This window comes from Pipistrellus hanaki (assembly GCF_964339955.1).
Source record: "Pipistrellus hanaki genome assembly, chromosome: 18".
NCBI lineage: Eukaryota > Metazoa > Chordata > Mammalia > Chiroptera > Vespertilionidae > Pipistrellus > Pipistrellus hanaki.
This window is the reverse complement of record NC_140520.1, coordinates 15455957-15483942: the sequence shown is the minus strand read 5'-3', so window position 1 is coordinate 15483942 and position 27986 is coordinate 15455957. Positions and strand designations below refer to the sequence as shown.

The window sequence follows — 27986 nt, the reverse complement described above, 5'->3', positions numbered from 1 at the left end:
AAACAAAAATAATTTTTGTTTGACTAGATCCATATCTAGTTAAATATGACTAGATCCAAATCTAGTCAAATTTTTTGTTTGACTAGATCAGGGGCCGGCAACCTTTAAGACATAAAGAGCCACTTGGACCTGTTTTCGAAGGAAAAAAAAAACCTGGGAGCCGCAAAACCATTGCGACATTTAAAACAAATATAACACTGCATATATTGTTTCTTACCTTAATGCTATATACCGGATCGTGCAGAAAAAGGATTTTTTCACTTAACAAAAAGAGCCGCATGCGGCTCCGGAGCCGCAGATTGCCGACACCTGGACTAGACCCATATCTCATCTTGATCTGTCTGCTTATGAATCTATTAGGCACTATTTCTGACATATCACTCTGTCTGGATGAATAAAATAGATTGTCAGGATGGATTTCTCAGAAGTGACATACTTTTTTTTTGGCTTGGCTTTATTAGACTTGACAACTTCCAAGTCCTAGCATTCTGTACTTATCTCTTTCTCGATTGCTTACCCTGACTAGATCCATATCTCATCTTGATCTGTCTGCTTGTGGGTACACAGACTTGAATGAATCTAGTGCTCCTTCTAAGATCTTCCTGTCCATTGCCTCTTTCTGGATTGATATAAAACTGGATAATTAATCTTTTTACAATTTGTTATTAGCACTACCATTAATTAAGAAGACTTAACTAGCAACAGAGAAGCAAGAATATACAATGGAGAAAAGACAGTCTCTTCAATAAATGGTGGTGGGAAAACTGCATAACTACATGCAAAAAATGAAACTGGACCACTTTCTTACACCATATTAAAAAATACCCACTTCAAAATGGATTAAAGACTTAAATGTAAGATCAGAAATCCTAAAATTCCTAGAAGAAAACAGGCAAAAACTCTTTGACACTGGTCTTATAAGTATATTTTTGGACATGTCTCCCCAGGCAAGAGCGACAGTTTCTAAAATATGTGTGCATGAGGGTGGAATGCACACTGTGGCAGCATTTTCTGTAGCATTTTAAAAACTCTCAGAGATTCATGGGGAACATGTTTAGGGATAAAAACAAAACAAAACACATCAACAATGCATGAATATTTTACAATCTGCACTAACACAGCTTACCTCCAATGGGGGCAGTGTCCAACCTTTTGGCTCTGATTTCTCTAGGTAAGTGCTATGCCCTGGCTTTTTCTCTAACAGAGTGGTCTGCAAACTCATTAGTCAACAGAGCCAAATATCAACAGTACAACAATTGAAATTTCTTTTGAGAGCCAAAATTTTTAAACTTAAACTTCTTCTAATGCCACTTCTTCAAAATAGATTCGCCCAGGTCATGGTATTTTATGGAAGAGCCACACTTAAGGGGCCAAAGAGCTGCATGTGGCTATCGAGCTGCAGTTTGCTGACTACAGCTCTAACCCATACACATTTTGATTTCAACAGCACAAGTTATAAGGCTCATACCTCAAACTGTATATATCTTAAAAAATTCTTCTTTTCAGCAAATGTCCTTATGTTTTCCTGGAGCTTGCCATGATGCAGGAAGTTGTGTTAATCTTCAGGGTACGAGAAGTCTGGAAAGCACATCATCTCCTTGGAAGAGTTGGTGAATACAGATGGGTAAATGCTGGCTCTGTCTTCTTCTACATGTTCCTGGAATAATAACAAAGCTTAAAAGGAAAAAAAAAGAATGGTGTGACCCTTAGTGGATATTCAATGCTCTGATGACTGAAAACTTTTTAATATGTAAAAGAAAATAATAAAACCTCTCAAAGACCCATGAAAAAAATGAACAGGTCTCTGTAAGATCTGGAAAGAAAGCCATAGCTCTGGCTCGGAGTTGCCACTGTCAACCTTAGTCCTGTTATTCTAATAACCCCCCAGTATTAGCTGTTTTTTTCTGTCCTATAGAGTTTTTCTTTTTTCTTTTTTCAATCAGAGCAGTGATTCTGATCTCATGCTCATGTTAAACACACACACACACACACACACACACACACACACACACACACACGCACCCTCACACCCTCCTTTCTTCCCTCCCTCCCTCCCTCTCTCCTCCCCCCAACTCCTACTAAATCGTCTGAAGGAGGATGCAGCTTTTAGCCTACTCAATTAATTTATATGTTGTTCAGCAAGTTCTTCAACAGCAATAGAACCCTCTGTTGAAATCGTTTCCCAATGTGGATGAAATCAGAATCACCTTAGACCATAGATTCTGGGTACTACCCTCAGAATTTCTGACTCAGTGTGCCTGATAATTTGCATTTCCAACCATTAGGCAATTGTTGATGTGGCTGGTCCAGGGACTGCATTTTGAGGACCACTGTTTTATTGGAAGTGAACTCTGTGCTTGAGGAGTTCTAGCTCACCAATTAGTGGCTTTCACTCTTTACCAGGAAACATAGGAAACCACAAGCCATATAACTTGTGTTCCATGAGCAATTCATTTTAAAGTCACTGTGCAATTGAAAAGCAGCTTCTTTTGAGAAGTGATTGAAGCCTTACTTGAAAAATCAACATTTCCTCTCTGTTGCAAGCACAGGGCAGAAGTTCACACAATATGTTGCCTTAGAAGTACCTTCAGAAGTTGGCAGCCTCAGCTTCCCCAAATCCTGAGGGAACTCCCATGGAATGATGGAAAAGCAAGGAATGTCATGTTGCTGTTGGACTCCAGATGTCTGTCTCCTGCCAGCCCCAACTGACCTCGGGAAGATTGAGACAAAAAGTACTGGAAAGAATTGGGAAGATTGTGTCTCTTGGGACTGCCTGAGGCCTCAGTGTTTTCCCTGAAGTTGGAAATAACACTTCGTCTGCTCATGGTTGCTGTAAGCTCAAATTTTAACTTTTTAAACCTCAATTGGAAGTTTCTGCTAAGGTCAGAAAGAAGGTGAAGGCTCATGTTTGGGAGGTTCTCACGTCTGTCTTCCCTGTTCCCCACAGCTGGTGCCTTTCATTGACAGTTAAGAGAAGAAGGGTTGAAGGAAGTTTTTCAGCTGTCCATTGAAGGCAGGGAGGGCTGAACTGCACGCTGGGGACTAGCTAAAAAAAAAAAGTAAGATTCTGCTCTTGAATTATCTCCATGTTAAATGAATCTATGCCCTTTGGCCCCTGGACCCAAGCCAATCAGAACACGGGGAGAAGAATGTGTGTCCTACAGCCCATTGGATTCCCCCCCCCCCCCCCCAAGAGGCTGCTCTCCAAACAAAAGGAAATAGATGTATAACAACAGACAATTGCTCCAGAGAGCTCCCATTTTCATTATTTCAATATGTTGGGTGGTTCAGTAAGGCAGAAATTAAGCTCAGACTCTGCCTCTGGCTGAGAGAGCTTGCTCTAAATTGAGATCCAAGCAGCTGCAGGCCATTTCTCACTGCCTGCCTGGAGTTATCACTGCATCCATGTCTCATCTTTGCCACTAGAACATAAGCAACTTGAGGGCAAGGTCAGAGGCAAGTCCAAGAATGCTGTATGTGAATTTTAGTAGTCTTCCTTGATCTCCTTTCATTTTCCATCTCTGCCCATCAGTCTCATTTCTCTTGATCTAAATATACCCTTGAGATCCAGCTCAGAAATTGCCTACTCCCTCATACCTGTCCTTGCCTTCTCCCTCACCAACAGGAAATTATCTCTCTTCACCATGCTCTGATGGTCTTCACTGCCCTCATCACATGTTCTCTTGTATTATAGCTATCCTAATGTTTGTTTTCTCTCTGCTTTTGAAATACTGGCCACCTGCCATACCTCTTATCTGCAGCTATACTTCACACAGTGCCATACACATAATTACACTAATTTGTATATTTGTTGAATGAATAAATGAGTGAATAAGTAGAACAAATGTTCAGATAGCTCTGTTTTCCCCATTTGCAGCCAAAATATTCTGACCTATTGTACTCGGGTTGTTGAGCAAGCTCTTATTACAACAGATTAAAATTGTTTGAGGCCAGGAGGTCTTGTTAGAGAGAATGTGAAACTTAAAACATGCTCATACTCAACCTGCTAGTGTGTAAACCCAATTTGGCTTTTATTTTATAGGAAAAGCATGCAGTGAAAAGTTCAGAATGATCAGGTTTCTTTCTTCTGGAACACCTTTGCCTAACAGGACTTGCAACATGATAGCTTATATAATACATTTTCCAAAAATCCCTCTCTGTTCATATATTGTACCAAGCCACTTTTTTTTTTTTTTTTTTTTTTTTTTTAAGAAGGAAGGATTATGGTATCTGGACGGGGCTAAAGCTTACAATATTTGCAGCCACACAGAGCCTTTGATATAATTTTGCTTATACACATGACCTCATGGAAATGAGACATCCCTTTTGTGGATAGCCCAGGATCTGATATTGCATCTTACCGACCTATCATCTGATCTGGCTGCACTGATTAACTTGGACCCCTAGGTACACCATGTTCAGTGCCTTCTCTGGAGTGCTGGTTACTGCTGAGAACCAATTCCAGCATGCAATAATTACAAGAGTTCCATCAAAAGGTTGATGGGACTTGGGGAGGTCAACAGGGTTGAGTCACATGTAGTTTACCTTGTTGGAAATGGCTAAACAGCACGTCCCTCAAACCTGAATAGGATTGTTAACTGCCAGAGAGCTCAGGGCATTTTATTGCCTCCTGTTGGCCAAACACCTGAACAGTTGTAGGCTGTTCCCCAAACTGACAATTCTTCTGTACCCTTTGATACTCTACCCTTTGAAGTGTATATTTCCACCTTGTTTTGGGACAAATTGTGTTGAATAAAAGCATGGGTCCTTGTTCAAGGGAGAGTCTTTAGCTCCCTTTAGCTGAAGATCCTCTGACCCCCAATGCTTTTCAAAATTATCTTTCATCTCCGGACTCTTTAATCATTTATGCGAAGCCCCTTTCTCCAGAATGCTGAACCCTTTGTAAGGCTGGGACAAGAACCCTGGCAGGTTATCCTATCTAGAAACCTCTTCCACCTGGTACTATCATCCTGTTGGACACTGTGCATCTGCAGGGTGCTGTTCACAGGCTACAGTGGGAATGGCACTTTCTGCAAAGTGTCACCTAGTGGACATCCTTCAAGTCTCAGCCAACAGCTGAGGTGAATACAAATGTGTTCTAAATTCGCACTGATAACTCTCTATTATAGCAACGTGTTGTTGCAGGTTGGGTTATAACAGACTAGGGGACAATACATTTATAAGATGAATGATATGGATATAATTAATGTCTTTAAGCCAAACACATTTCATCTACATCCAATAACTATGTTTGGGGAATTCACAACAGAAAGGCTATTTTTTCCCCCAAACTTGGTTTTTGAAATTTAAAAATGGGGTTAATAATGAATATTTCCTTGTTTCTACAACAATGAAGCTGAATGGCAGAGGCAGTCTGTTTTCCTCTGGATTTGGAACTCAGAGTATTCAATAATCACACAACCAACATACACAATCTATATTATAAAAGGCCTGTGGCCATAACGACCAACGACCGGACAGGGAACCAGGTGGGTGGCGGTGGTGGCTAGAGCAAAGCAGCCCTGGTCCTGGGTGGGTGCCTGGCAGCGGCTAGAGAGAAGCAGCCTGGGTCCTGGGTGCCTGGTGGCCAACAGGTGGTTGGGTGGGTGTGGTGAGGCACACATTGGTGAGTGAGGCTGTAAGCATGATCAGGTGTGTGTGGGTGGGCAGGGGGCGGGTGGGCGGGGCCATGCAATTTAGCACGCTGGGCTTCTAGTCATTTATAAAAGCTTATAATGCTTTCCCAGTAGACATGAGTTATAGAATCACAACCCATTAGAATTGGAAGACACATTAGAGATAACTTAATTTTCAACCTCTGCATTTGACAAATGAGCATTTGAGGTCCAGAAGGAAAAGTGACTTGCCTAAAATTTATCTGCCCAGAAAACCTAATAGTTGAGACTAGAACTTCTGACCCCAACTAGGTTTTTCTTTTTCTTTCCCCCCATGTTCCTAGGATTTAAGAGCAATAGGGATAGAATCCTGTCAGTCACATGGGGATATAGTGGGGTGATTTTCATTTAATTACTGACTAATTAGCACTCTTTGCAGCCTGGAGATCTGGGCTCTGTCAGACCAGTCACAGTATTTAATAAGCTGGAGACATCCTTTTCAGGAGAAGCTCTGCTGGTGCCAAATAGTTTTGAGTGATTGGACATTAGTGAGATGAGAGAGATGAGATTTTACTTTCCAGATCTGGAACATTTGTGACCTTCCTCCAAGTCCGAATTAGAACTGATTAGATTTAATTTGCTGTGTAACCCATCTCCCTTCTATTGGTGTTCCAGTGGTGTGCCACTCACTGAGAATTCCCACAGGCCTCCAACATCATTGCTCCTTTTAAAGCAGGTGGGCTCCAGCCCCTCTTTTAGACAGCACTGTATGGAGGCCAAGCCACTGACGCCAGCTCCAATCCCTGCCACCTTCTCTGCCATGCTTTCTTGTCACAGGGTTAATCAGTCTGAGCTGCTTCAGTGGGGTAAAAGATAAGCGTCTTTAGCTTTAAACTCCAGAGCCGTTGTAATTCAATAAGTAGCAGAATAAAATACTTCAGTAGTCAGGTTTCAAAGTCTCATGCATTTTACTGCAAACCTTGCATACAAAGTCTTGGTTTGGTATTTGAAAGCAAACCATTTAACAAAGCCAAGTGATTGAATGCCAGGGTACTAGGGAGATGAGCCAGATCTCCAGTCACTACAATTGAGAGCCTCAGAGTTGAGAGCTGAGCTTTTCCTTATTAGCTCTTTCTCCCAGCTGTTATCCTTACCTTTGTTGTTGCTCCAAGGATGGCTGACGTTTAAGTGTCAGGATGCTTACCTTAACAGAAGAAAATAGAGAAGCACATTAACAATTGATGCTTATTATTATTATTATTATTATTATTATTATTATTTATTTCTACCAACTTTGTGATAGTAAGATTCTAAATCTGGTTTCTTCTTCTGATTATTCCAGATGCCAAACATAGCCAAGTCAGTGATTGCTAGAGCAGGAAGGAACTTGAAGGTCATCAATCCAGTGCTCTCAATGAAAAATGAAGCAATGGTCACTCCAAGATTAGAAATTTCTTATTCAAGGTCTCAGAGCCATCAAGTAAAGGTTTCATAACTAAAACTCAAGCCTTCTGCATGCAATCCATGGGACCACATCACCCCTCTACACTTTGGATGCTTGACTTAAAGGGACATACTCTTACTTCATTACCTTCCTTTTCCCCAGAGAACTAACAGTTTTCTAAATGTAGAAGAGAATGTCTTAAACGTATTTTTTCATTGTTGAAAGTATTACAGATATCTCTTTTATTTCTCCTGTTGACCCCCCTCCACCCAGCTCCCACCCTCTCTGCAGGATTTCCCCACACTTTTGTTTGTCCATGGGCTATGCATATAAGTTTTTTTGGTTAATCCCCCTCCACTTCCCCCAGAATATGTCAGTCTATTGCATGTTTCAATGTCTCTGGATCTGTTTTGTCCAACAGTTTATTAGATTCCACATAGTAGTATAAGTGAGATCATATGATACTTGTCTTTCTCTGACTGGTTCATTTTGCTTAGCATAACACTCTCCAGGTCCCTTGATGCTGTCTCAAAGGATAAGATATCCTTTTTTTTTTTTTTAATATAGCAGCACAGTATTCCATTGTGTAAATGTACCACAGTTTTTTTTTTTAATGCATTCATCTACTGATGGGCACTTGGGCTGTTTCTAGATCTTAGCTAAAACCGTGTAAATAACATAGTTATGAACATAGGGGTGCATATATTCTTTCTGATTTGTGTTTCAAGCTTCTTAGGATATATTCCTAGAAGTGGGATCACTGGGTCAAATGGCAATTTCATTTTTTATTTTTAATTTTTATTTATTTTATTTTATTTTTTTATTATTGATTTTTTTTACAGAGTGGAGGAGAGAGGGATAGAGAGCTAGAAACATCGATGAGAGAGAAACATCGACCAACTGCCTCTTGCACACCCTCTACCAAGGATGTGCCCGCAACCAATGTACATTCCCTTGACCGGAGTCGAACCTGGGACCATTCAGTCCGCAGACCGACGCTCTACCACTGAGCCAAACTGGTTTCGGCTCATTTTTTATTTTTTGAGGAAACTCCACACTGTTTTTCATAGTGGCTGTGCTATTCTGCATTTCCACCAGCAGTATACTACATCCTGGTCAGCAATTGTTGTTTGTTGATTTATTGATGGTAGCTATGCTGGCAGGTATGAGATGGTACCTCATTGTCATTTTAATTTGCATCTCTCTGATAATTAGTGACATTGAGTATTTTCTATATCTCTTGGGCATTTGTATGTGCTCTTTGGGAAAGTGTCTATTTAGGTCTTCTGCCCATTTTTAAACTGGATTGTTGTCTTCCTTTTGTTTGGTTGATTGAATACTTTATATATTTTGGAAATTAACCCCTTATCAGATATATTATTGGAAAATATGTTCTCCCATGCGTGGGTTCTCTTTTCAATTTGATGCTAGTTTTTTTTTGTTTGTTTTTGCTGTGCAGAAGCTTTTTATTATAATGCAGTCCCATATTTGTTTTTTGTTTGTTTGTTTGTTTTTCTTGACCTAGGCAATGTGTCTGTGAAAATTCTGGTTCCTGAGATGTCTGACATTTTGCTACCAATATTTTCTCCTAGGATTTTTATGATTTCATGACTTACCATTTAAGCCTTTTATTCATTTTGAGTATATTCTTACATATGGTGTAAGTTGGTGGTTTAGTTTCATTTTATTGCCTGTACCTGTCCAATTTTCCCAGCAGCATTTATTGAACAGACTGTTTTTATTCCATTGTATACTTTGGCCTCCATTGTCAAATATTAATTGAGCATAATGGCTTGAGTTTATTTCTGGGTTCTCTATTGTGATTCATTGATTTATAATACTGTTCTTGTGTTAGTACCAGGCTATTTGACTACAGCGGCTTTGTAGTATTACTTGATATTTGGTATTGTGATCCCTCCAACTTTGTTCTTCTTCCTAAAGTTTGCTGAGGCTATTTGGAGTTTTTTGGTTCCATATTAACTGTTGAAGTATTTGTTTTGATCTGTGAAATATGCTATTGGTGTTTTAATAGGGATTGCATTGAATCTATAGATTACTTTGTGTTATAGGCCATTTTAATAATGTTGATATACCAATCCATGAATATGGTATATTCTTCCACTTGTTTATATCTTCTTCAATGGCCTGTCATTTTCTGAGTACATATCTTTTATCTCCTTGGTTAAATTTATACTCAAGTATCTTTTTTTTTCTCTCGCAGTGGTAAATGGGGTTGTCTTTTTAGTTTCTTTCTGAGTTATCATTATTAGTGTATAAAAATGCCATTACTCTGACTGGTGAAGTCTTTAGGATTTTCTGTGTACAGTATTATGTCATCTGCAAATAAGGCCAGTTTTACTTCCTCCTTTCCAATTTGGATGCCTTTTATTTCTTTTTATCTGATCACTGTGGCTAGGACTTTCAGTACTATGTTGAATAAAAGTGGTGAAAGCAAACATCCCTGCCTTGTTTCTGTTCTTAGGGGGAATGCTTTAGTTTTTGCTCATTGAGTATGATGTTGGTTGTAGGTTTGTCATATAGATTTATTATGTTGAGCTGTGATCCCTCTATTCCCACTTTCCTGAGAGTTTTTATAAAAAATGGGTGATGGGTTTTGTCAAATGCTTTTTCTGTGCTCTTGATATGATCATGTGGCTTTTGTCTTTCAGTTTGTTTATGTGATATATCACATTTATGGATTTGCGAATACTGTACCAGCCCTGAATCCCTATAATAAATCCTACTTGGTCATATTGTATGATCTTTTTAAGATATTGCTGGATCTGATTTGCTAATGTTTTGTTGAGGATTATGTGTTCATTTTCTTTGTTTCCATGAAGTTTTTTATTTCTTCCTTGATTTCATTGGTAACTTATTCATTATTTAATAACATACTATATAGCCTCTATGTGTTTGAATGTTTTTATTGTGGTTGAATTCTAGTTTCATGCCATTGTGATATGAGAAGATGCTTGATATATTTTCAATCCTCTTGAACTTGTAGAGACTTAATTTATGTCCTAACATGTGAGAATATGTTGTGTGCATTTGAGAAGAGTATATACTTTGCAGCGTTGGAGTGGAATATTCTCTAAATGTCAAGTAAATATATATGATCTAGTGTGTTGTTTAAGGTCTCCGTTTCCTTGTTGATTTTTTGTTTGGAAGATCTATTCAGTGATGTCAGGGGGGTAAACTCCCCTACTATTATCATATTGCTGTTGATTTCTCCCTTAAAGATCTCCAAGAGCTTTTTTATATATTGCTCCTATATTGGATGCATATATGTTTATTAGAGCTTTTTTATATAATGCTCCTATATTGGATACATATATATTTACTAGGGTTACATCCTCTTGTTGACTCTATCCCTCCAGTATTATGTGATGTTCTTTTTTTGTCTCTTGTTATCGTCTGTGCTTTGAGGTTTATTTTGTCAAATATAAGTATTACTACCCCTGCTTTTTCCCCCCATTTGTATGAAAGATTTTTTTCCATCCCTTCATTTTTATGCTGTGTGAATCTTTTATTCTGAAGTGGGTCTCTTGTAGACAGTATATATATATATGGATCATATTTTCTTATCAATTTAGCTATCCTATGTCTTTTGATTAGAGCATTTAATCCATTTACATTTAAGGTTATTACTGATAGGTACTTATTTATCACCATTTTAATTCTTTACTAGAGCCCCAGTGCATGAAAATTCATGCACTGGAGTGGGGGTGGGGAGGTCCCTCAGCCTGGCCTGCTCCCTCTCACAGTCCAGGAGCCCTCAGGAGCAGGAGGGTGGCCTGGCGATCAGGGGATGGCGACACCCATCACATCTCTGCTGGCAGCACAAGTCTTGGCCAGCCCTGGTTACCTGAGCCTTGGGTGGCCCTGGGCAGCTGGGCAGCTGCGATCTGAGGCTTGCCAGCCAACATCCTAGGCTTGCCAGTTTTATTCTTTATGCCTATGTTTCTATATATATATTTCTTATAGCAGCCCCTTTAACATTTCTTGCAATGTTGACTTGGTGGTAATAACCCCTTTAATCTTGTTCTTGGTCTGGTAAACTCACTATTTCACCATATTTTTTGAATGATAGCCTTGCTGGATAGAGTAGTCTTTTTTTTTTTTTTTAAATATATTTTATTGATTTTGTACAGAGAGGAAGGGAGAGAAAGAGAGAGTTAGAAACATCGATGAGAGAGAGTCATCGATCAGCTACCTCCGGCACACCCCCTATTGGGAATATGCCCGCAACCAAGGTACATGCCCTTGACCGGAATCGAACCCAGGACCCTTCAGTCCCCAAGCCAACGCTCTATCCATTGAGCCAAACCGGTTTCGGCTGGATAGAGTAGTCTTGATTTCAGATCCTTGCCTTTCATTACCTTGAATACTTCATGCCATTCCCTTCTGGCCTGTAGTGTTTCTGTTGAGAAATAACCTGGCAGCCTTTTGGGAGCTCCTGTGTAAGTTACTGATAGTTTCTCTCTTAATGCCCTTAAGTTTCTCTCTTTGTCCTTCATGTTTGCCAGTAAAGCAGAGTATATCAAGAAAATATTGGGAAAGAAACAAACAAGCTAAACAAAACAATAGTCTTATTTTAGGAATGTCTTTCTCTGAGCTGTTCTTCCTTTCCCCACCAAACTGTGCCCAGCTGGAGTATCTGAGGCTTCAGAGAGTTGATCTAGCCCCTTTCCTATTGCAGGTGGTGCGCCTTGCCTGCAGGAGAGGTATGCAGAGCTCCACCCCTCTTTCCCAGTTCTGGCTGGCTGAACTCACAGGGCACTCACCTCAGTCTCTCCACAAAGCAGACACAAACCCAGCTCTCGCTGGTCTGTCTCCCCAACATAAACCTTCCTAGGGGATGCCGTGGTGCACCATCAAAAAAAAAAAAAAAACCATATAAAGAAACAAACAAGCAGAAACCTGCTTTGTGAGAACCCGACACACTTGTCCCTCAGCTCGAAGCTGGTTTCCTGCACGGCCGATCTCAGTAAAGCTGGGGCCGAGTCCCAGCCCCATTCACAATCCACGCTCACTTCACTGCAGGTCAAAAAACCCCATCTGCCCTGTTGGCAGCTCCAGGAGGGCCCTCTTTCTCTTTCCCACGCCACACAATTTAGATGCTTTCTGGGGCTCTGCACAGTGCCTTTCAGGAAAGCAGAGGATCCCTTAAGGTCACTGCTGGGTGCAGCCACGGGCCTCTTTCTATTCTGGAGCCACACTCCATGGCACAGTTTTTCCTGCAACCAGAGCCCCGAGGGAATCCTGCCTGGGCTGCTGCCATCAGGCACATTCTTTCACTTGGAAGGTACGGATACTACCTGGCAGGCAGACTGTCCCCTGAATCCCTCTGCCCAGCACTGCACGGGCTCTCCTTCCCATCTCCATCACTCAGGGTTTGAGATCCCTGTGTTTGAGGCCAGTTCACACTCCCAAGGGGAAGGAGCATTGCGGCCACTATCCCTTGGGCCTTGCAGCCGAACACCGGCTTCAGGGCGACTCCCCCTTTCCACAGCTCCCCTCTCTTACCAGTCTCTATGTTGTTTCTTCAGTGATCCTTAGACAAAATATGTCCAATCAGTTACACTTTTCTTGTTTTGTTTTTTTTTAAGCTGACTGCACAGTATTTTAATAAATCCAGTCTGTGGCTGGGAGCAAGGGCACTCCACCTCTTATTCCAGTGCAGCCATCATTTAGAAGAGAGTGTCTTTTGATGTAATGATTGGAAAAGGGCACTCTTTTGCTTTATTCTTAAAGTAAAAATTCCTTTGTCTTTGAATTTTTTATGATAGAGAGCCCTGATAAAACCTGGAAGAGAAGCACTGAGTGTGGTAGGGAAGTACAGGGATAGGGATGGGGAGCAGAGGAAGAAAAGGGTGGGGAAAGGGCAAGAATGACATCCCTGGTCCTGTCTCCCAAAAATAAAGCAGTCACTGATATGGTCACTGGAGCTGTAAAGTGAGCCCCTGGGAGATTAAAGGAAAAATGGTTCTTTTGTTTATTTTTGCTTTGGGATTGTAGCATATATAACAGAGGCTATACACCTGGACTACAGGGAAAGGTTTTCTTGTGCTAACAGTTTAAAAAGAAAAGCTCAGTTTTCTGGAAATGTAAGAGCACCTGATTTGAGGAACTGAGATAACTTTTGGAGATGATGAGTTTGTATGGCTAGTGAACTCAAGGGCCAAGATTGTGAAGTCACTTGTCTGGCTCCCTCTCACTCCTATACCTGCTCATCCTATTTCTGTACACCTCCCTCATCCCCCTGTTCCCTTCTTATCTTCAGTCCATTTCCTTGAGTGCCTACCACAGGTCATGCAATATAGTAATTTCTCAGAGGTTCAAAGATGGCGGACAGTGTTTTCTCTCTAAAAACATACAACTCATGGAGGAAGAGATGATCAGTATTTCAATGGAAGTATGAGTCAGGGAACATACAACTCTTGGAGGGAGAGATGATCAATATTTCAATGGAAGTATGAGTCAGTGCAGGGCCCACAGGAATAAGAGAGGCTTCCAAAGGAAATAAGAAGAGAGCTGAATCTTGAAGGAAGAATTGACACCTGCCAGGTAGACAATGGGAAAGGAAAACAGAACTGCCTAAAATAAAAATATGTGCGCCTGCACAGAGAAGTAAGAACACGATAGAGCAAGCTGCGGTTAGCTCTGTGTTGCTGAACCACAAGGTGTTTGTGCAAGCAGACCCATGGAAAAGCCCTGAGGCTGGGAATCTACTTTCCTGAGCAGAGGGCAGGGAAAGACCAAACACAGAGGCAGGCCACTGCAGCCTGGTAATGGACAGAGCTTATTAAGGAACATTTCCACAGGAGGCACATACTAGGCAGCTGCAAGATGAAGTGTTTATCCTCCACACTGCTGAGCAGGCACCAAGGAATTATATAGAACAGAGCAGGGTGGGTGGGGAGGATGAGACCAGACCCGAGTATGGGAAATGCCTTACATGTTCGCCCTGTTTAGGAACTAGCACGCCATGAGATACAGGGAAGAGGAACTGGTTTATGTCACAAGGAGAGTACTGATTATTATTAGGCAGTCTCAGAGGGGGGTTATGAGAAGCAGCCTCTATGCTGGCCTGAGTCTAGCTCAGCGTCCGGCAGTGGTCATGTCTCTCCTCCACAGATGGGAGCAGCAGAATTAAACAAGCAGAACCCAGATGATAAACGATATTGAAGTGCCCCTTTCAGGCCATTGGATACTGTCTTCTAGGTTATGGTGATCCCTTCAAGAGAGTGACAAGGAAAGATCCGATTCAGATGATAGTGAGAGTGAACAGTAACCAGAATCAGGGATCTCCAGACCCAGGAGCTTATTTCAATAGTCTAGGCCAGAGAAGCCAAAGATTTAAAGTAGAGCAGTGCAGAGTATAGAGGATGGAGATTGGACATAAGAGATATTTAGGAGGTATTTTGGGGATGGATTATATCTGTTTGGAGACTTGCTGACTGATTATGGATTTGATGCCTCAAAGGAAATCCTTCCATCTTGAGAGAGTCTGTGTTATGATTAATATGCATACCATTCATGATTTCATACAGGAAGCAGAGACCATCCTATTTCACAAAGAAAGCAACACAGTACAGGGAATTAGTTGCCTGCTAGATGTTAACACACCCGTTCAAACATTTTTGCTGATCAATAGCCACAAAAATTTGGTGTCTACTTCTCTTTGCTTTCCAAGATCAGATGTCTGTCTTACTGAAAACGCTTAAAAATAACGTTTTTAGCCTTCCAGTCCTTGCAATGCAGGAGGGAGTTCTTGGGAGGTGTGTCACTAGACAGTGTCCAGCGCTCTGGGTCATGTGGCATTAAATGGAGGCCAGTCCTGCATCCTCAGAATACCTAAATATATATATTTTTCCAATAGTAATACAGTAAATATTCATGGATGATGTATCCCCTGGGTTGTATATTTTGTGATAACTCCTATAGATGTGAGCTCTCTGATCTGTAAAACGAACAAATTGAAGTAGGTAATTACTATAGTCCTTTCAACATTCTGTGAATCTGTGACTTTACTGAGTAAACCTTATCAGAAAGTAAACCTCTTCAGAGATAGAAACTATAAGCCAAAGGCAACACAAATAGGTTTAAACTGCTTAGGAAGACCTTCCTTATTCTGTGTGCCTCTCACCATCAAAAAGTTTAATGTGGCTGCTGAGAGCCTCTTGTTAAATTGGAAGTTTTAGTACGAGTGGGTCAAGAATGTGGAGCTGGAGTGTGTGACGTGGATCTTTCTGGAGAAAGCTGCTGGTGTGCTGTATATCCCTTTCCCATCAAAGAAACGGGATCAAAAGATCTGCTTGTGGTAAACAGTATAGGACGAGGAGCTCAATTAGACCACTTAGAGAGAAGTTAGGGGATTCGGGGGACCTTCATCTATCAGAAGGTCCTGAGAAATCTGATGAGATTTGGCTGGCTAACTGTGAGGAGAGCTGCTCTGTCTTGGGTTTGGCCTGCACTCCCAGTCTGTCTAGCCAAAGCATGTTTTCCTAAAGGCCAGATGTGAAGCACCCTAGAGAGCTAACATGGGGTCATATTAGTGCCTGTTCAATAGGGCTGCCTGGGGGCAGAAGGGTTCCCCAATGTGAGGAGGGGCTGCCAAGGAGGCATCTGCCAGAATGGGATCAGAATGAAGTTTATGTCAAAGCACCCGTATAGTAAGAATTCGTTTCTTTAACCATATATCATTTAATTTTGTAAAACAAAACAAAACAAAAAAATAAGGTGTAAGAGCAATGAATTGACAATCTTTTATTTGACCTCTGTTTTTTGAACCCCAATATCTTAAAAACTGGTTTCTTTCACAATTCTAGGAAATTGACTTATGGCAGTGCCTTGTTACTGAATTCCAGATAACATGAGGTGGTTGCACAATTTGTTTTAAACATCTATAGGTTTATTGTGATTTCTAGACCCCGAGCTTCATTCCACCACCTCTCCAGGCCTGCTGTCATTACAGATATGTTTCTTTGCCTGAGCTCATGCCTGCTTGGTTCTGTCTTATTCCAGGGAGAGAGGAAGGGAGACCAAGACAACTTAGCCTTCCCTTTCCTGTCCTTGTAGTGACCTGTCCAGGTAGCCAAGAGGAGGGCACGCTGTTCAATCCAGAAAGCAGAAGGGTCAAAATGGATCCTATTCCTTTCTGGAGCTGGGGCCTCAGATGCTTTTGGAAGTTATTCTTCCTAAACCACCTACTATGTTGTGCTCTTCTTAAGGGGTTGAAGTGGCTTGCCACTGGCATTCAACTCGGCTTCATTTTACTGATATCACCAATTCTCACATGTGCCCTGTCTGCAGGATGTGTGGTACCTTTATGCCCATCACACACACACACACACACACACACACACACACACACACACACACCGTATTTCTTCTCATCTCTGACTGGGATCATGCTTCCTCCTGGCACATGCCTCTGAAATTGGGGGTGGAGGACTTTTCCACGTATATTATTTCTGTATAAGTCCTGTGCATGCTTCAAGACCCTTACTACATGTCACTCTCCTCAGGAAGGTTCCCTCACACCTGCATATGTTACTGCTGAGTCCCCATAGATTGAGCACTATGCTCCATACTACTGGACATTGTAGACTTCCAGAGTGGTTGGCTCAGAGACCAATATGTATACTTTTACTTTAACCCTCCCCAACATCCAATAAAGAGTTGAGTATTCAGCAGGAACTCTATAAGTAAATGTTGACAAAACTCAATGTTCCCTTTCTAAGAGTTTTCTTATAAGTAACATAGAACAGTGATTAATTCATATGCCAGGGGATTGCAAGCTCTTTGGTACATCCAATAAAGAGTTGAGTATTCAGCAGGAACTCTATAAGTAAATGTTGACAAAACTCAATGTTCCCTTTCTAAGTGTTTTCTTATAAGTAACACAGAAGAGTGATTAATTCCTATGCCAGGGGATTGCAAGCTCTTTGGTACCCTGGGATTTGGGACTGACTTTGTCCAGAGGAATGCTCAGAGTCATTCTTCCTTTGTTTTGAATATAACATGCTATGTTTATCTCTTCAGGCAAGTCTATGCCAAATACATTTGTTTTCAGTAGTACAGGTTGCAAAACACATTCTCTACATTCATTGCGTTATGTGAAACTAGCCTCAGGGTGTGGATCCACTTAAGCCCATGGGATTTTGGCACACATCTTTCTTCTGACATAGTTAGGGGGAGAAGAGGGGAGAAGGTGAGAAGCTTCTGGAGTTTGAAATTAGGTCAGTTACTTCACAAAGAAGACATTTTATTTTGTTTCCTCAAATGGCATGCCCTTTAACCAAGGCATTCCCATATTCAAAAATCCTTGGTATCTCCCAGGCCTAATGTCCCAAGATTGATATTCAGTTCAGTTAAATTCCTTCACTAACTCATTTAGCCATTTATTATAAAACTAGAGGCCCGGTGCATGATTTTCCTGCACAGTGGGTTCCCTCAGTCTGGCCGGTGATCAAAGCTTATGGGGGTGCGGGGAGGGAGGAGAGAGATGCCGGCTGGGGGAGGGGCCATGGAAGGTTGGCTATGGAGCACACTGACCACCAGGGGGCAGCTCCTGCATTGAATGTCTGCTCCCTGGTGGTCAGTATGTATCATAGTGACTTGTTGGTCAATCGTTCTAATTTCTTAGGCTTTTATATATATATATAGATATATACTTATTATGTGCCAGGTACAATTGTAGGCACTGGGGAGTCAGCAGTGAGTAAATTCAATGACAGAGTATTGAGAAGTGGCAGGAGTTGTGGAAATAAGTGAGGTATGTGACTGTATACAGAGGAGGGTGACAGTGGACATGGGACAGATTAAGAAAAGTACAGGCATAACTCTAATAGAGGCCAAAATCCAAGAGACACCAAAGGAAACCAAGTTACACTGAGTCAAAGGAAACAGGGCCCATATTTATCCTGGGATAAAATTAAGAAAGCCTTTATGGAGGGAGTGGCATTTAGATGAGTTTAAAAATGCTGGTTGATTATTATTTTCTCTCCCCCTCAAACCCATTCTTTTATGCTATGCTTTCTGATGCTGGGCCTGGGACTCTGAAAAGCCATTCAGAAGCTGGGAAAAGAAGGTGCTTGATCCTTCCTGTTTCTTTCAGTATTGCTGCAGCAAATGTCTTCATGCAGGCAGCCATGTTGGTCCATAAGTAGTTCCAGTTTACAGTGGTTTCAACATCGTAGGACCACTATCTATGTCCTCAGAGGGGAGGTCCCAGCTCTTCTCTAACTCTCTAAGCTTTTCAGGTTCAATAATCCCAGTTTCTTTCCTTTTTTTCTTCAGCTCTGTCTGGAGGTGGTAGTTCCTTCTATAGTTACCACGTCTGATATTTTGTGTTCCCTTCTGGTCTTTTAGTGTCTTTGATATCTTGCCAACAATTTTAAAAAATTAAAATATTTTTATTGCTTTTAGAGAGAAAGGAAGGGAGAGGGACAGATAGAAATATCAATAAGATGGAATCATCAGTTGGCTGCCTTCTGAATACCCCCTATTGGGTATTGAGCTGGCAACCTGGGCATGTGTCCTGACCGGGAATTGAACCAGTGACCTCTTAGTACATGGGATATGCTCAATTCACTTAGCCGCACTGACAGGGCTTGCCATATTTTCAGAGGCCTGTGCCATGAGGGAGCATGATCTGAAGTTTCAAGTTCCTGATTAGACATTGACTGATGCAGAAATTGGTGCAAGAAAGGGTCCACAGGAATAACACTCAAAAGAAATTTGGGAGTCGGTTCGGTCATGTCCTTTGACTTGAACGTAGTGCTGAATTCTTTGACAGTAATGAATCAGGAAGCAATAAGCCATGGCATATTAACCACATTATTACCTATGTTTGATTTTGAGGAAGTATCTACTGAAGCAAGGGCCTTGGAGGACCCAGTGGCTGGGGCACTTACCGGTGTGGCGATAATGATGTCCACAACACAACGTCAATGGGAGGGATGATTACTCCTGAGCACACTAAGCACTTAGGAAAGAAAAGGACAAACTCAAATTTTTAGACACTCAGTACAATTCACAGTCAGGAAGCCGGAGAGCTCCTGTTATGGACCTAAAAGCTTTTATTTCTTGTAGCTTCAGAGCGAATCTCTCTGAAAATCAGAACAAATTTTACTTTTGCATGTTTTAGTACTATAATGTAGACTGCATCCTCAGCTTCATCAAGCCTTTCAATGAAGTTGAGACTCTTGAATCCTTGAGCCACTCAGAGGCCCTCTTACAGTGAAGGCAACCCACCTACCATGACTGAGGGATGCTAAAGGTTCTGTAATAACCTCGCCCAGAGCTCTTGCTTTGCAAAAGGATGGTTATTCCCAAGATCTATCCCAACCCACCCTTTGTGGCCATTAGATTCATAACCAGACAGACCTCAGCCTGCTTCAGGGGAACAAGTTCAAAGTCTGATGCAGGAGGAAAGAATTTAGATTTAAGATAGGTTTTGAAGATGCTTGGATTTTAAGTAAGATGATAATGATAAATATAGACATAGAGATGGGCTTATTCAGAGAACAAACTGTAAATCATACAATTAGTCAGGAACATGGTTACAAGTGTTAAAGGGAAACAAACACAAGAGCCACACCCAAGTACTTAATTGAAGGGGCCTGGAAAATATATCTCAGATCTGTCTGTTGGGATTAAATTAGAGAAGCAGAACCAGGGATTTGACCATAAGCAATTGTGGGCACACCTTAAGTGTGGTCTCTACAAAGCAGCCGTCTTCATATCTGGTGCTGGAGCTTGAAGCCCACAGGGCAGAAAGTTGGGACAGGACAGGAAGAGAGGATGGTGTCAACTGGGAGAGCAAGGGCAAGGTGGAACCATAAGCTTGGGACTATGTCAGTCTATCTCTGCTTCCAACATTGATGAGGATGATGATATGGGTGTTAAATAGAAGACACTGGTCTCCTTTATCAGCAGAGCTAAACCCACCTGACTCAAAAATCAGAGAAAGAAGTTGATGGAGGCCCCATGGAAAGGTGGGGCTCTGCGAGGGATTCCACAGAGAAATGAGAATATGCATGAGCTCCATGTTGACACATTACAAAGCTACAACACGGGAATTGACAGAGGAAAGGTGTTTTTCACCTCACAGAGTAGTTTCCTGTAGCTGGAGTGGTTTATTCTGGGTGGGAATACAGGAGTGGAGGAGTGTAAATGACCCTGGGCCTGTTAGTCAAGCAAGTTCACTTTAGTCATGAAGATCAGCATTTGTATATCAGCTTTCTTACACAGTAGGTCAACATATTACACTGGATCCTGGTGGCAATAGGAAACAAGTATGATTGACAATCTAGTTTTCACTTCAAAAAGTTTAAAGCCATTAGCACAGCATAATGTTCTCTGTGGGTCTCGGCTCTCCCATTTAAAAACATTTTTTTTTCTTTTTTAATCACAGTTTCAGGTGCACCATCCAGTGATTAGACATTTATATAGTTTATGAAGTGGTCAACCTGATAAATTTAGTTCCCACCTTACCCACCTGTATCAACAATAAACTCTCCAGCTTCCCCCACAGCTATTCTTGCTATTCCCCCACAACCATTCAATGTCTCTACCTGTCATACATTTCCCTGCCCCTTTCCTCTTCCTTTGCAAGTTCCATAAGTAATCTTTGTAAATATCACTTATGCCAACATTCATCCCAGAAGGATGGAAATAAGCCAGACTGAGTATCACTAGACTATGACCTTCCTGAAATGGGACCCTTCTAGGATCCCCACTGCCTAGCACAGTGTCTGGCCCTTGGAAGGTTTTCCATAGATGCTTATTGGTTGAATTAAGTTCCAAGAGCTTCTCATCAAACATTTGCTTGTAATATTTTTCAATTTTATTAGTTTGATGAATTAAGACTTCTGATCACTGTCAGATCTAGAGAGGCAACATATTACTATATAGGAAGACAATTAAGAAGGAACAGTAAAATGGCTCCTAGGCCCTTTTTCCTTCAGAAAAGCATCTACAGATAGACTCCGGTTATCAAGAGGGAAAGGGAAAACCACTCCCCTCATGAATTGTTCTCCAAGGCACTGGCGAGTGTCTCATTCTTCCACATTGTCGTCAATGATACATGTTTCTTTAACCTCCTTGAAACTTGAAGGCGTGTAATAATTATAAAGAGGCTTCACTTTTTTGATGTAGATGAAGTTAAACAATCTTCGTAAGCTCTGTTTAATAACGGAGGAGGTCATTTTACGGGCTATTTCCTTAAAAAGTTCACAGCTTATTTTTGCCAAATCCCTGACCAGAGGGTCTTCATCCACAAGCACTCGTTCGACAGCTGTAATGGCAGAAGGGCCCTTAGTTCAAGGCATCTGTCTCAGAGTCTGAGAAGCTCTAACTCTGCACAGCCCCACCTTTCAGAGTCTTCCTCTATTTTCTCCTCCCCCACCCCCAATTTTTATTAATATGACTGCTAGCAATCAGGAAGTTTTATCCAGACATAATTAAAAGAAAAATGGAAATATTAGCTAAACATTTATGAAGTATCTATTATGTGCTGAGCATTTTTCTATACAGCATAAACATATATTCACGAAGCGGTTCAATATAGCTCATAATAAAAAAGTTGCACTCAGTCTAAATGTTCTTCAATAGGGAACTACTTCAAAACTGGAATGTCATGGGCCCAGTTCTTCCTTTGATTCCCCTACTAACCACCAACCTCCTGCCATCCCTGGCCCTGTTACATATGAATAAGTAAAAAAAAAAGTTATAAAGCAGGGTTGTTTTGAAAATAACCATGTAGTAACTTAAATGTCTGGGATTATATATATAGCTAGAGGCCTGATGCACAAAATTCTAGCAAGAGCAGGCCTTCCTCCCCCAGCTGCCGGCACTGGCTTCCCTCTGGCAGCCGGACCTGGGCTTCCCTCCAGCTGCCAGACCTGGACTTCCCTCCAGCTGCCAGGCCTGGGCTTCCCTCCAGCTGCCAGGCCTGGGCTTCCCTGCAGCCCCAGCTTCGTCTGGGAGGTCGTCCAGAAGGATGTTAGGTCTAATGAGCATATTATGCTTTTTATTATAGATGATAGGCTAATATCATTATTTTCAGGTCCTGGGTTTGTGGAAAGTTTTTTCTTTCTTTCTTAAAAAGAAATAGGGGAGCCCCGCCTGTATGGATCAGGGGTTGAGTGTCAACCTATGAACCAGGGGGTCGTGGTTTGCTTCCTGGTCAGAGCACATGCTCAGGTTGCAGGTTTGATCTCTAGTGGGGGGTGTGTAGGAGGCAGCTGATGAATGATTCTCTCTCAGCATTGATGTTTCTATATTTCTCTCCTCCCTTACTCTCTGAAATCAATAAAAAATATTTTAAATTATTAAAAAAATAAACGGAGGGGGGAAGGACATATTTAGGAAAAAAAGAGAGGAAAAAGTGTAGGAGAAAGAGAGAAAGAACAAAAAGGTTTGAAGAGATATAGAGAATTTACCAGGCAGTCAAGAAATAATGTAGTGAATAAATGAGTGAATACATGAATGAATGAAAAAGGAAGGAAGACAATGATGTGTCAATGTAGGTTCATCAGTTATAACAAATATACCATGTGGTGGAGGATTCTGATAATGGTGTGGCTGCACATGTGTGGGTGCAGGAGATATAAGGGAAAATTCTATATATTTCACTCAATTTTGCTGTAAATTTGAAACTGTTCTACCTTGTTTGTTATTCTGATCTCAGTTTGGGAAATAGAGGCTGAGAGAGAGAGAAAGAGATGCCAAAGATCCCAACAGTTTGATAGAATAAATAATACCCTTCTTTAAGTTTCTCTTAAAGGTGCAGGTATACATTGCTCTTTTAAAATTGAATCCTCTGAGGGTAGGTCTTGGTTTTGTTTGCTGCTGTAACTCCAAAATAGAGCTGGGAAAATATTTGTTGGATGAATGAGTGAATCAGTTTTCAATTCTCTGTTATTCCTAAGAACTCTAGGGGGATAAGTTGAGAGAGAGAGAGAGAGAGAGAGAGAGAGAGAGAGAGAGAGAGAGAGAGAGAGAGGGAGAGGATGAGAGAGAAGGAGGGAGAGGATGAGAGAGAAAGAGGGAGAGGATGAGAGAGAAAGAGAGGATGAGAGAGAGAGAGAGAGAGAGAGAGAGAGAATGAGAATGGGGAAAGGGATGCCCCTTAACCCAGTTCTTCCTTTGATTCCCCCCTTACCACTACCCTCCTCCCATCCCCGGCCTCTTTAGAGAACTCAAGTGACTAGAATCACAAATAGTGAATGTATTTAGACCTGTGCATGAAGATTTCATACCTTCAACACTTACCCTTCATAATGACTTCAATATCATCTTTGAGCAGTAAATGTCTACCCGATATTGCCAAGTATCCTATACACAAAATAAAACCCCAAAACACATTATGAAAATACATTCTCTGATGTTATCTAGCTATTATCATTGCCTTCTTCAAAGCAAAACATCTCTAGATTATCCTTGGGTCCTCTTTTAGTGCTCTCACATACTTATCAACAAGACTCTTTATTGAAAAATATGTATGTTTGTAAACATGCACACAAACTAATTGCACAGGTCAATGATTGACCACAAAGTGAAGATTTTTAGCTACCACCTAAATGGAACATGCCTAGCATCTCAGAAGCCTTCCTTATGCTCTTTCCCAATCTGCTCCTACCTTCTTTTGGGTCTATCTTTTCTTGTTCAACATTATTTGAGATTCATCCATGTTCTCTAATGGGGCAATAGTTCATTTATTTGCATTGCTAATGGCAGAGGTTGGCCGTTGAAGTTTTCTTGAAACAGAGCCACGCTCATGGGCTTGTATGTGTACATATCATCTCTGGCTGCTTTCACCCATACCAGTAGACTTGTGACATAGACAAGCCATTTTCAACCTTTTTCATCTCATAGCACACATAAACTAATTACTGAAATTCTACAGCATACTAAAATATATATTTTTTGTCAATCTGATAAAAGAATAATTTTGATTCATTCACACCCAATGGCTATTGTGTTGGCTGTTGTCATTTATTTTGACAATCTAAGAGAAAAGAGGTTGGCGCCCTCTATTAAATAGTTAGGTATTGCATGTTTTAAAAATTCTCACAGCACAATGGTTGAAAATCACTGACACAGATCATATGGCACTCTAAGCCTGAAATATGTACTAGTGATATTCCTTCCTTAAGAACTCAGCATTTTTAACCCATTCTGCTGGTCAATGTGTGTTTCCAATTTTGGTCTATTATAAGTAATATTATTATGGGCATTTTTATATATGGATTTTGGTATTCATTTGTATGCATTGATGTTTGGTATCCAGCTGGGAGAGGATTTACTGACTGATGGATATGCTATGTCCACCTTCAGTTGTTACTGCCAAACAGTGCAAAGCAGTTGTACTCATTTTTACTCCCCACATCAGTGTATGAACAATTCCATTGCGCCACACTCTAACATTTGTTATCATTTTCCCCCCCTCCTTTTAGTTATTCTAATGGGTTTGGTAGTAGTATAACATTGTGATTTTATTTCACTTTTTTTGTGATAATGCATAAGAGTTTTTTATATTTATTGGTAATTTGGATATTCTTTTGTCACATGCCCATTCAAATAAGCCTCTTTCCTGGTTTTATATAGTTGAAGACTTTCCTGGTTTTATATAGTTGATTATATTGTTCTTATTTGTAGGCATTTAAAAAAATTCTAGATACTAATTTTTTTCATTGTTAAATAACTTAGGAATACTAGTATCTTCTTTTAACCTGTGGCTAAACTTTCACATTTATATTGTGTGTATTTTTTAATGAACATGCATCTTTAATTTTTACGTAGTCCAATTTTTTTTTGGGGTCTGATAGGAAATTTTGGCCTGCCTCAAGAATATTATATTGATATTCTCTAGTATTTAATTCTAGAAGCTTTATGATTTTACCTTTCACACTTTTGGATTGTAGATCCAACTGGAATTATATGTCATACAGTACAAGCCAAGATTTTTTTTTATGTACCTGTGCAATTGACTCAGCACAATTATGAGAAAAAACTATCTATTCCTACTACTTTTCAGGGTCTCTGTATATGTATGGATCTGTTTCTAGGCTTCCCATCTGTTTCAGTGTTCTATCCATGAGTAACAAATTATCTACAATTCTGTAACTTTATAATAAATCTTTATATTTGGTGGGACTAGTAGCCCACATTTTTTCTTCAAGAGTATCTTGAAGAAATTAAAAAATGCATATTTTTATTGATTTCAGAGAGGAAGGGAGATGGAAAGAGAGAGATAGAAACATCAGTGATGAGAGAGAATCATCATTCTCCTCCTAAATGCTGCCTCCTAAATGCTTTCTACTGGTAATTGAGCCCACAACGCAGGCATGTGCCATGCCCCAGAATCGAACTGTGACTTCCTGGTTCATAGGTTGATACTTAACCACTGAGCCATACCAGCTGGGCATGTAGATTTTTATCATGATTTTCATCTGCTCTGTAGAAACATTTTATAAAATTTGCTTCTCATCTTTCTTTCCTCTCCTTCCCTCTCCTTCCTACCTGGAAATACCTCTGTAGAAAAATAATGCCATTTCTTTTTTTAAAAATTAATTATTTTTTGATCTTGCAATAGTTATATACAGAGGAAAATGCCAGGGTAAAATTCAGAATAGAAGGAATTCTTTTTGGTTTGAAATTAAGTTCTTGTGACACCAGGTTGTGTGTGTGTGTGTGTGTGTGTGTGTGTGTGCCTTTCCTCCTCTCTCACTAGCACAGATCATGAGCTCTAGTAGCTGGCCATAATTATTCAGTTTGTCTTTAATGTTAACTGTTGGTCTCTTTTCTACAACAACAATGTAACTGTGCATTTTCTGATTCCTCATTGTCCTGCTACTCCTTGGTATCAAGTAGGGTTAAGTGAAAATCCTATTACCAAGTTAGGAACTCACTTCGTGTCATTCCAAATAAAGCATTGTCAATTTGGATCCCCATGGTGAGAATCTATTGGGGAAAAACCTCTTTGGTCAGGTTTGTCCAAGATTGAAAGCTTTCGTTATCTTCTCTTAGAATCTTCCTGTACTGCCCCCAACCCTACCTTTTTTTTTTTTTTTTAATATATATACTTTGATAGCTCTTCCTCTTCTGATAGAGTATGGTTATTGATGCCCAATTTTTCTTTTTTTAAAAAATATATGTTATTGATTTTTTTACAGAGAGGAAGGGAGAGGGATAGAGAGCTAGAAACATTGACCAGCTGCCTCCTGCACACACCACATTGGGGATGTGCCTGCAACCAATGTATATGACCTTGATCAGAATCGAACCTAGGACCTTTCAGTCCACAGACCAATGCTCTATCCACTGAGCCAAACTGGTTTCGGTGATGCCCAAGTTTTCTTAAAAATGGTGCTTGTATTTTTAGATATTAATCTTATTCCTTGGGTAGTGATTTTTAAGCAGTGAAGGGGATTAATGAGCAGTGGCATGCCATCTGTTAAATTTTGAAATCATCCTTCTTGAATACACTTCATATAGTAATTTAATTACACAGCTATACTCACTGTCTAGTATAAAATATAACTTTATGCTATTCATACATATTGACCTCTATTCATCATAGACACCATCATGATGGGTCCTATCCATCACAAGCAAAAAAATTTTTTTCAAGGAAGACTTCTAGCTATATCTCTTAAGACAAATGAGGAAATGAGAATTGAATTTTATTTACCTATTAAAATAACGGCTGCTCTCCTCAGGTATGCTCGGGAGCTCCTCAGGAATCCTAAGCTATCAGATAGCAAATCTGTAATGTAGCTCCCATGAGAAATAAACTGAGAATAAAAAAGGGGGAGGGAATCACTCTCAGTTGTTGAAAAAGTACATTTGTTCCCTTTCAGAGAGGCTTCCAGAGAAAATAACCTAATTGCTTATATCGAATAAGGTCCAGTTTAAAACCTGAGATTTTATGTATGAACCTTTCTGTTTGCAGATATCATTCAGCTATTATATGATTCTCAACCCCTACCCCGCCTTCAACCCCAGTGTTTCCAGCCTTTGGTTAGCATGCTTCCATCTGTCACTGCAGTTCATGCTGGTATCAGGAAACCAGCTCATTAGGCAGTGACAAGATATTTCTACTTTTTTTTTGGTGATCTGAAAAGATGTTCCTACCTTTATACCCACCCAAAGATCCATGTAGCTGGGTTGGAGGAACAAGGACTAAAGAGCATCAGAGTTGAGAAAGAGGAAGGGGAAAATGTTAATTTTCTCTGGACATAAGACCTAGCTGTTACCAGCCATTTTTTTCGCCTTCCTTCTCCAAGATTCACCCTTGTCCCCAACACATTTCCATTATTTTGAAGATTCTTTCATGTTCTTTCTATAATGTGTGGTAGGAAACACCAAAGGGCCACTTACGATATTGTTGCAGACGTTGAGCACCACCAGCTCAAATCTGTAATGCTCAATGGACCGTGGAAATTTTGACCATTTTAATTGGAAGGCACAGATTGTCAGTGTATGTTTACATGCCTGTGAAGTAGGAAGCGGTCAATGAGCATCTCTTTGTTCAAGGCCCATCTCTGCAGAACTAAGGACAAGGTGGCAGGACTTACCATCACGACTCTTGTCTCTATATCCTCCAGAAACAGGATCAAAGGCACCAGGGATTCAAGAACCACGGCATTCAACATCCATGTGTACTGGCTCATGTCTTCAAGCAGTTCACCAAAGTGCCGGATGGCCAGGCTCCGAATGCCTGCATCATTCTGTGATTTGTGCACAGAAAAGATGCATCTGAGGATATTTCTAGAGCTTCTTTCTTTAAACAGTGTGACATATACATTTATATCTATTTATACATGTATATGTATATATACTACATAAGTATGTATTTTACATATGTATATATATGTACACATACCTATATGAAATCATTATAAGTAGGAAAG

General features: G+C 40.5%; 2 protein-coding genes across 2 annotated transcripts in view; one reads left to right on the top strand and one right to left on the bottom strand.

The window, feature by feature from the left end:
* Positions 1-27986, top strand: part of LOC311613004 (histone-lysine N-methyltransferase SETMAR-like) — a gene marked incomplete at its 3' end in the record, with an annotated part of 161999 nt that overhangs the window by 85655 nt on the left and 48358 nt on the right. The gene's annotated exons all lie outside the window — the stretch shown is intronic.
* MROH9 (maestro heat like repeat family member 9) overlaps positions 20667-27986 on the bottom strand; it is a 94924-nt gene continuing 87604 nt past the window's right edge. The window contains exons 18-22 of the mRNA XM_084866478.1: positions 27651-27803; positions 27454-27567; positions 26765-26867; positions 23344-23406; positions 20667-21364 (exon numbers count right to left, since the gene is read on the bottom strand). Coding sequence (XP_084722604.1) covers positions 21126-21364; positions 23344-23406; positions 26765-26867; positions 27454-27567; positions 27651-27803 — 672 coding nt within the window. The 3' untranslated portion in view covers positions 20667-21125. The remainder of the gene's footprint in view (positions 21365-23343; positions 23407-26764; positions 26868-27453; positions 27568-27650; positions 27804-27986) is intronic.